Consider the following 10,534-nt stretch of genomic DNA (forward strand, 5'->3'; position numbering starts at 1 on the left):
GTGTGTGTGAGAATCCAATCTCCTGGTTTCTACAGCAGGGGACAAAGAAAGAGAGAACAGCAGCTGACGGTATGCAAAATAAGCATGCAGACAAATGAGGCAAATTGTTCAGGTACGAGGAGGAAAACCACAAGCTGCTGTGGAATGCAAAGTCAGCAGACACGCATCTTTCCCTTAAGCAGCTACGCCTCGCTTTGTGAAAGCCAGCGTTTCTTTTCCTGCAACTTTAGGGTACTTCTAAATAATCATGTAATCTTACTTGATCTCGGCTGATAAATCAGACTTTTTATGAACTCGTAACCAGCCCCCAATTGTAAATTGCACTTACTTGACTAAAAAACATGAATGCCAAGTGAATTTCAGAAGAGCTGTGATTTACTTTTTCGTTCTCCTTAAATTAACTCAAGCTGCCTGGTGTTTTCAGTTTTGTGCAGAGCACAGGCCTCAACATGTTGAATTCAGCTACTTTGCTTTTTATTTGCAGGACTGAACTTTAGAAATGTGTGTATTCCCAGTCTCACATGACTATACATAGACTTTTACAGGCAGCTGTGTATATAGTGATTATTTACTGAGTAAGAAAAAAATAAAACGTTCTGTATTTAGGATCAAATCCTTCCACTGTACACATTTGGTGCGTTTAGCTGCTAACATGTCTGTGAGCACTGTCAATTTATTTCCATTTTTTTCTTGCATCAAAGTGAAACATTTCTCATAACTTGTGACGGCAAATGTTTGCAATTTCTTACCATATTTACAGCAACAGAAGAAATATTCTGACCATCTTGTCGAGGAAACATCGATACAGGATTCAAAAAAGTCCATTACAATTGGTAATTTAAAAATCTTTTGTAAAACTACATAAAAATTAGCAGCAACCTATAAAGTATCAAAATAAAAGCAACACATGGAAAAATGGCCTTTGTGTGTGATATGTTGTTGTTATATCTGTAATAAATTGCGTTAATATTAATGCACCAATGTTGGAAGTTGGTCAGTGAGCTCGATTTAACTACTGGCAATGAAAAACAGATTACTTACTTCAGCTATTAGGAAAATATAATCAAGTATTTTTCCTCAGTAATGTTCTGCAGTACAGGAATGAATAGCAATTATAACCAATAAATTAACAAATATAATAATTAATAAATGTATATATAAACAAAAAAGGAAATGCATTTTTAAAATACAACATTTCACAACAGACATTTTGATATATGGCTGAAAAATCTTAATTAATTAATGTTAATTGCAGAATTTAGTCTTAAGGCCCAGCCAGAAAATACTGAAGTCACTGTAACTGTTTTAAGCAGCACCTTTGCTTCTCCTCCTCTGTCCAGTCAAAATGTCTGCTGTGAATAAAAGAGTAGAAAGAAAATGAACAACGATCACATCCAGTTAATTGTTTGCCATCTAACAAACCTGCAAAAGACAACCGATCATACATTTCTGTGTCAGGTGTCACTAGTTTAGATGGCTGGGAGTCAGGGGTTAACTCTCATGTGCTTTAATCTGTCCCAAATTCAGATGCAGGGAGGTGCTACAACACAGTGGTGCCTGTTTGGACCCTGGTACTCCTGAGCCTCAGCGCCGATGCCTGACCTGAATTAGTGCTGTGAAGTCAACCATGGAAATGACTCAGTGGCACTCCAGGCAAGCGGAGGAGAATGTGGAAGATGGAGGAGTGAGAAGGGGTGTTAAAAAATAAAGTGAGTGGGATATTCATTGTGTGAGTACATCCAAATAGTGGCTGAGGTCAAGTGTTCAGCCTTAGAAGCGCAACGAAATCGATGATTGCACATGTAGAATAGGATTTTATGTAATTTAGAGAAACAAGAGTTTACAACCACACCGACAACATCAGCATCATGCTCACAGTACAAACAGTACACCATGTTCACAGTGGTTTTTAGTGGCAATAATAAAGTGGAGGAGGCTGACGGGAATAGCATCAGCTTTGCATAAACCAAAGTACACCGAATGTTTGATCCGCGCTAAAAGGAAAGTCAGAGTCTGTAGGATTCATCCTCTGAAAAGCTTGAATGACTGTTTAGATATTTCAGTGTGGAGCAAAGTGGAGGACGGGTGTTTGTGTCCCTGAAGTCAGATTGATAGGCACTTTAACTGAAGCTTTTGCAGTGACCAGTGATCATTTCTGAATTTATCCTGTCAAAAATTGATGCAACAGCACGTGGGAGGTGTTTGTAATTGTGTAAGCGTCACATTCTGCCCAACACCTATGAATCCCGTGTGCTCAGGAACACTGTGGTGGCTCATCCAGAGGACTTCTAGAACTCCGACTTTCTATGCCTGCCTCACTATCAAGTAACCAGTTGATGTGGGCTAGAGGCTATTATGAAAAACAACCTCACCAGTCAACAGTTACACACTGCTCTGAGCCTATGGTTTACCAGGGAGGTGAAAATATCTGAGTGTTGCAGTCCAAAACCCCAGCTCAAATTACTGTTGTTACATCAAACATCTCCTTTGGTCACGATAATAATAACCGCAGCTCTGAGGGAAAACAAGGCCTGTGACGCTCAAGAGTGCATGGAAACAGAGGGGCACAGAGCCCTGAAAAGCTCATAGCTCATGGTTGACCATTTTAATCTCCCCCCTCATTCATCAGATCCCCCACTATGTGGAGCTGCTGCCAGGGACCCTCATCTCTCCCTCTCTCACACACACAGTAGTACCACAGACCCTGGGAAGCAGCCAGACGTGCAATGAAGGAGGGTCAGTGGCGGGTCAAAGCAGAAGCAGCCATATTAGTTTTGTTCTTGCATGTACAAGGGAAAAAAAAAACGACACATTGGCAGATAATAGCAGTTCAGGAGGCAGTTGGAGCTCCGTTAAAATCTGACAAATTTGAATTTTAAAGCTGCAGTAGGCGATATTATTTAATTATACTTTTGTTTACATTTCCTTAAAAGTATGTAATTAAAGACTGACTTTTAAAGATATGTCTGTCTGTGTCTTTGCCTCTTTATATTTAGTATTTTTAAACATCAGTCTGAATCAAACGACCAATCAGGATGAGCTGGCATGTAACCAGCCAATCACAGCACCTCTGCACAAACAAGGGTCATCAGGTTGTTTGTGCTTGCTATGGCTATGAACTATGGCTAAGTTTCTGACATCTTCTTCCCCCCAAAAAAAGCATATAGCACAAAAGCCAAAAGAAGACCTTCAAGGAGAAGAAGGAAGATGGTAAGAGCAGTGGGAGTGGCTAAAGACCAATGTGGAGTCGGCCTTGTTCCTTTTTTACCACAGACTGTATAAAAGATGGACGTAGCAACCGGCCCCGAAAAATGAAGCCGACCCGGAAGTGTCAAGAACCTGCAATATCACTACGTCCACTAGCTGCTGGCTCCAAAAAGCCCTGGCTCCCATAGACTGGAATTGGAAAAGAAGTGATCACAGATCACCAAATACCGCATTCCTACAGCTCAGGATTTTTTTTAAATTAGTTTTCATGGTCAAGTCCAGAGATCAGGTGGCCAATCTGAAAATAAATCAATACTGAATTTTTAAAAAATCGTCAAAATTTTGCGGGGCAAGGGGCGTGGCTGGCTTGATTGACAGTCGGCAGCGACCATACAGATGAAGCGAGGAGAAGCCGGTAAATGTGGGCGGACAGAGAGGGCCCGCCTCTCAATCCGTCTGACCAATCGCTGCTCCTATGGCTCCGCCCCCCTCCGACGATTTTTGCGTCACTGGCTCCAAAAATCCAAGATGTCTACCAGGAAGTAGCAAAACCCTGGCTTCATTTTCTCAGTGCAGAAACCAACGGGTGACGTCACGGTAGCTACGTCCATCTTTTATACGGTCTATGTTTTTTACAGGTCACGCTAACAAAGGCCAACAACAGGCTAGCCATGCAAAGCTAATTCCTTGAAACTGAGCTAGTGTACAGCTAGCTGTCCAACTTAAGTATTAACATTTTGTTCCTGTAGCAATTGTTTTTACAAATTTGCTTTCCAATCTCTCGTTTTATCTTTTTTTTAAATATAGCTTTAGCATGAATGTGTCCACTTTGCAATTTAGCATTACACATAATACCAGCCCAGGTGATGCAGTGATGTCTAGTGGGCTACAAGCTAGTCTGTTCAAGCAAGGTTCAAAAATATACATGCATACATCATTTCTAATTATACAATTTAGCAGGTTGTTTTTTTCCGGTTTTACTTATTTTGTTTAGTCCATTATGTGGATGTACGATTTTTTACATTTATGATAAACACTCTACCACTGACCTCCTGTAAAAAGGGATTTTCTAAATATTTTTCCTGTTACACTTGCTTCTTACAATTGAGGTCATTAATGTGTTACGTAGTTTTTTCTTTTAAACAAGTAGTGAAGTAAAAAAAGACTCAGGGCTCAAATGAAGGACCCGGCAAAGAGCGACACCAGCAACGGCCCATTGGGATGCAAGGTATCATGTTGTTTGTTTGGATATTGAGTTTTGTGAAAAAGTGTAAAACAGCAACATTTTCAGAATATAATTCTAGCTCACACTGTGCTGTCTTACTGAGTTACACCATTGCAAACCAGGAACACCTCATTTCATGATTTCAATGCTTTTAGGTGGATTTTTAAAAAAACTAGTAACATTGATATATTGAGAGTCTCCATCTATGCCATGCTGCCTTTAAATATAATACATTTTGGCTACTTTTTCCATCATTTCCCATTAACAGTTAATGTCAGCACTACCTGTGTGTGTGAAAACGTGAGCTGCAGACAGAAGAATGTGCAGTAATTTAGTAGATCGCAAAATAAAACACAAGTCCAGTACAATAAGCATTGCCTTTTGTTAATCAATGCACCGTTAAAAATTCACATATACGGTACAATTATTTCTCATTTTTGCGTTTCATTTTCAAGAAACACTGAACCCAGGAAGCAATTTTCCGTCTTCTTTTAATAACAAAACATTTAACAATATAAAAAAGTGTTGATGACCATAATAAATGACTTAAACTGCTATGGCAACAGAAAACATTCACAATTCTTTCAACATATCCATCTTTTTAGCTTTTAAAACAAACTATTTTCACTACACTCAGCAACCTAAATGATAGAAATTAAATTTAAGAGGCATACAACTACAGTATTTAGCATTGCTTAAGACAACCAATACAAGACCTCTGGAGTAACGACTGCTTTTCACTTGAAAAGCAAAACAGATTGAGGCTGGACTGAGACTGTGCTACTGAGTTGGTCATTCACAATGTATAATATCTGGATATTAGGTTGTGTCTGCATTACGTTAAGAGGTTTTCAGCCATTCCTTAATGTTCACAAAGGGGGACATAAATAGACATTTGGCTCTGATAAACTCCACATTAGGTCAAATACATTAAATTCACTTGAAGTACCAAAAGTAATCCCATACTTTTGTTTTTAAAGACAGAGAAACCACACTTTTAGGGAGTTTAAGATGGATTGTTCAATTAGTATGAAATAAAACTGGGCTTTATTATTTATTGTTTGATGACAGCCCAGTGTTTGTAGTCCATCTCTGTTCGTTTAGTGCAGGTATACTGTATGTATATTCTCAGACTTTGCTGGGAACACAAGTCCAAAGAACTGAAATGCTCCAATGAAAGGCTTTCAATTCCACATTACATGCGGCCAGAAAAATCAACTCAAGAGGTTTCAATATTTCATTCTGAAGGCAAAAACGCAAAGTTGTTTCTGGAACTTCCGAGATCTTTCACTCACAGACACCAGTTTATGTTTTTTTCACAGACTACTACAGTTGGTCAGCCAGTCCTGAGTTGGCACAAACTGAGAGAGGCCACTTCAGACGCTGGCGGTGGGCTGAGCCTGCTGAGGGTTGCTGGTGGCGGTGGGGGTGGCTTGTCTGGGGAGCGTGTACATGGCACCCAGGAACTGATCTGCGATGCGCCCAGCCTCGCGGAGACCGCTGAGCAAGGCCCCGTGAACTGTAGCGGGATAATTTCTGATGGTATGCTCACCGGCGAAGAAGAGCCGAGGGACGGGCTGAGATGGGAAACAAAACAAAAACATGTTGGGATTGATTTTGAATTGTTCCAACATAATGAGGAATTAAAAGAAAATAGGGGATTGGTGAGGGATGGGGAGGGGGGAGAGTGTGGTAGGAGACTGTCAGAAGTCATCAGTCAACACATAAGTATAACTTCTTCACATCAATCTGCATGCCAACATCAAAACAGCCAAAAAACATCTGTGTTGGGAACAAACTGCTCTGCTTTGGTTTGGTTGAATATTGTGGGCAGGCTGGGATGCCTTCTCTCCCTCACTTTCTCACACGCTTACAGTTGTTCCCAAATGCAAACTTGCAGAATAGAGATTTGGTACCTGTGAGGCTCCTGGTATAGCTGGGCCAGGTGTGATGGGCTGCGCCATAAGGTCGTAGTCATTGCCTGAAGAACCTGCCGCAACGTACGAGTAGGAGCCCCGTGCCCAGGGGTCGGCACGCCAGCGGGTGACCACAGTTTCCTTTGGCTGTCATGACAACAAACAACAACACATACTTTTAAGGAGTTTCCATGATGGTATTAGAGGGACCTGTAAACAGCTGTATGATGAACAGTTCCAACGCTGGCCTGCATGCATATGATTTTATCCCATTTGAAACCATAAGTAAATGATTTATGATGACGGGTGGTTTGGATGCAGCTCCACTTGCGAGTGCTTTCACATATGCTTGCTGTGTAACGCTGCGCTGGTTATAGGGGTCAATTCAAGAATGAATTTTTACATTCCACTAAAAGTATTGAAGGAAAAAAAAAAACTTAATGGTTGAGCTCAGAAAATATAACCCACCACTACTTTTCTGCAAATAACAAACTTAATTAAGTTGTGATTTAAGAAACTGCCAGCTATGGCAGATGGACATTGTTTACGAGAGGGAAAATGATGTGCAGTGGGATTAAAATAAAGCTGCTATGCAACAAAGTGCCATGATCTTCACTTTTACAGATGATGTACAAACATACCTGTGGTACGGCACTGCTTCCAAATATTCCTTTGAGAATGGCCAGGCAGCGTCCCACAATGACGTCATCGCTGATGTTCTCCATGATGCCAGCAGCCTCACCAGCCATCAGAGCGAGTAGGATTGGGGCTGACAAGTGAAATGTGACAATATGTTACAGACACTGATTTTTTTTACAGATTCAAAGAGCACACATGAACAGATCTTAATATTGCATCGCTTTGCATTAGAAAGGGAAAGCACTTCCACAAAAAAATGGCATCAGTAAATTATCTGAATGATATCAAAACCAACATGCGGCGTGTGTGTGTGATCGCATCACCTTTGTAAAGGTTCCAGAAAAGAAAGAGTTCGCCCCGACTTGCAGTGGTGGAACCGACATGACCGAACAGGTTCACGCTTGGATCCCAGAATACACGGTCAAAACACAGCACCACCTTCAGAGGGAGGGAGGAACACAAAACAAGAACAGTCACACAACAATCACATTCACACAAAAGTGCCTATTTTAGTCCAAATCCCAGTTGCCTGTGAAGTACATCTCATGTTCAGCACATTTACAGCAAACAGCAGTCCTGACCATGTGAATGGTGGAGCGCCCTCTGCTGGACATATGACAGTAGTAGCAGCTCAGATTGCATAATAATGCAGCATTCTCCTCCGTACTGCAGCAGCATTAGGAGATAAAACTGCTCTGCTGCAGATGATGCTCAGCGACAGAGTGTGCAGGAGCTGGTGGGTCAGGAGTGACGCAGAACGAGCACTCTGAGTGAATTACTAACACATGGGTAAAAAGCATCTCTTATTTGCATGCCAACAATGTCCAGCTCCACCTCCCCGTACACTGCCACCTTCTCAATCTGATTCCCTATTTTCCATCTGAGGAAAGAACCCTAATCTTAGAGGCTGTAGGGGGAATACTGGCTGTTCTGGCTGTATTCTAAACATATAGACATAATTTATAAAAGGGGAAAAGCAGACACAAAGGGGAAAATCTGTTAAATACAGTAGGGGTGCAGTTTTAGCAATTTGCAAGCTGAACATGATAATCCTCCAAGGAACCCAATCAATAAATTAAGAATAATCATTGTATTTTCCCTGCAGGAGCCCTCCAGCAGCTGAAGGTCAAGTTGCCAGCATAAGGACACTGCAGCAGAAACAGCAATAAGTCTTCCTACGGAACCAAATCTGTAGTCTTGCAGGAAACACTACAGATTTAAGAGACTTGAACTCTGATTTGACATGATGAGTCATTTCAGGACCAAGAAGTTTAAACTGGAGAGCAAAATATTTGGCACATCACCACAGCTGGCATATATTATCCTGTAGGGGATGAGGATTTAACATCAAAATCTTTGGCCTCCCACTTCAACATGAGACTATTCGGGGCCATCTTGGCTTCATCAAACATGTTCCAGTTTTATGTCTTGAATCTAGACAAATCTGAATGTAGTTTGAGCTCAAGAAGGAGACTGAGTGAGATAAATGATGATGCCATATGGAATTTAGAAGTCCAACCTTGTTGAGGTTGCCAAAGCCCATCCTCTGAATAGCTGATGTCTTCCACTCTGGCAGTGGGGGGACAAACTGGACTGCAGGAGGCTGCTGCTTCAACACACCAAGAGGCAGTGTGCACAGCACGGCGTCACACTTGTAGATGAAGGTCTGGGTCGTGGAGCGAGTGTTCACAGCTATCACCTCACAGCCTGAACCATAAACAGATAGAAACCTTTTAACATACATTACAACTTCACATGAACGTCACTTATAAGCTCGAGTTAATTGTGGGATTTTCCCTCACTTTTGTCAAGTGGCGGACACAAACACAGTCCTGTGTACGTACCAGATGCTGTATATCGGACCTGTCGCACTGCTGTGTTTAGTTTGATGTCCAAACCCTCAGCCAGGGCCACAGGAACACACGAGTAACCATTCCTTACTGTTAGGTGGCTGCCAGTGAACTCAAAGTCGTCGTCCTGTGGACACATTTATAACATGAGCCACAAGAAACTTCCCAATGTAATAAAACAGAATGGCCCAAGTTTATTCAATTTCATCTCGCAATAAATTATTATGCATTTGGGATTGTAAGAGCCTTGGGGGTCTTTTTAGCCCTGACAATAGTGTTGCATCGCACAGTTATGACATTTCAAAATGGGTACGTGTATATACCTGATCCCAGTGCTTGAGAGAAAGGGTGGAGAGGGGCGTAGCGTTGGCAAACTCCAAGTTGGCAAAGTGCCAGTCAAGGATCTGCCGATCCCTTGACGACAGGTAAACATCACTGTGGGAAAGAAGGAAAGGAAAAAGATGTGAGATGCACCGACAACTATTCAGACATCTGAGGGACAGATTGACACAAGCAAAAGCGAGCTTCACTCAAACTGCTGTAATTTAACATCAAGTTTGTCAACACATCACATTAACTCAGAAGGTTAATTGCTACAGGGCACAACACAGGTAAACACTCATTGCTAAGGACTGCAGGGATCCAACAAGCAAGTTTGTTTTATAACCATTAAGCAATCAAACTATTTTCCCTCCAGTCACATTAGCCAAGAACGCTTCAGCATAGCCAGTCTATTATACCGAGCCTGGATAGCCCCTGACAAGAACAATTAATAAAAACAGTCAGAAGTCTTTATTCCTCTATCGGAAAGCACTCTGGCTCAATGTCTGTTGTTTTAGCCGTGCTACATAAATAACAGTGACTTGACTTTCGGAGATCTACAATGGCTGTTACATCACGGGCTAATGTACTGAACCAAACCAGAGCAACAGGTTGCAATAATGTAGAAAGTGTTTCTTAACCATAATGGACAAACATTACAGAATAACTGCAAAATGTGCATATAAAACAGGTTAGGTTCTCAGAAGTACTGATGTAAGAACCCAACTCTGGCTGGTCCAGGTGCACATAATCCATTTTCCAAATACAAACAAGATGTTGGCGATGCAGACTCTTATATATATATATATGTGATGAAAAGTGGGATTTCAAATAGGAAGAGAAGGAGCAGCAGTTGAGATGATTATACTGAAACTTGGCAGGGAAATGTTACCTGGGTGGATTGGCCTCCAGCTCCTGGAGCTTTTCTTCAAGCTTGACCTGCATCTCCACCAATTCATCATACTCCTACACAAGGACAAAGCAGACAGCAAGGACATGTATACTGTGTTAACTGTACATACACTTTATTTTTAATCAGTACAATCACACTGTCAGGAGGCTGCACAAATAGAAAAAGAATGAGAAATGCTCCCACATACAACGATCTTAAATATAACAAATAATAATTACAAATTCAGAATTTTATATGTTGGGCATATTACATCAACATTTTGACAGATTTCAGTTACAGCTACAATGTGATATATATTTTAGGGTGCCTGTATTACTGATGTGTCATTATTTCTCAGCATTAATGCTTGAATGATATTTTAGAATAATCTGAACTGTGAGTCAGACTTAAGGAGCCGATGTTGTCTTTAACTGGGTGAAAGTGCGTGGCAGGCATGTGTGTGTGTGTGTGTGTGTGTGTGTGT

At 41.2% G+C, this 10,534-nt stretch overlaps 1 protein-coding gene across 4 annotated transcripts in view; it reads right to left on the minus strand.

The window, feature by feature from the left end:
• Positions 1-4,795: 4,795 nt before the first annotated feature.
• kdm1a (lysine (K)-specific demethylase 1a) overlaps positions 4,796-10,534 on the minus strand; it is a 16,005-nt gene continuing 10,266 nt past the window's right edge. For all 4 annotated transcript variants that reach the window (XM_008306868.1, XM_008306867.1, XM_008306864.1 and 1 more), the window contains 8 exons: positions 10,051-10,124; positions 9,161-9,272; positions 8,832-8,964; positions 8,507-8,694; positions 7,311-7,425; positions 6,990-7,117; positions 6,349-6,495; positions 4,796-6,009 (listed from right to left, as the gene is read on the minus strand). In XM_008306868.1, the coding sequence (XP_008305090.1) occupies positions 5,809-6,009; positions 6,349-6,495; positions 6,990-7,117; positions 7,311-7,425; positions 8,507-8,694; positions 8,832-8,964; positions 9,161-9,272; positions 10,051-10,124 (1,098 nt within the window). In that variant the 3' untranslated portion in view covers positions 4,796-5,808. The remainder of the gene's footprint in view (positions 6,010-6,348; positions 6,496-6,989; positions 7,118-7,310; positions 7,426-8,506; positions 8,695-8,831; positions 8,965-9,160; positions 9,273-10,050; positions 10,125-10,534) is intronic.

Source organism: Stegastes partitus, unplaced genomic scaffold (genome assembly GCF_000690725.1).
Source record: "Stegastes partitus isolate 25-593 unplaced genomic scaffold, Stegastes_partitus-1.0.2 Scaffold48, whole genome shotgun sequence".
Classification (NCBI taxonomy): Eukaryota; Metazoa; Chordata; class Actinopteri; family Pomacentridae; genus Stegastes; species Stegastes partitus.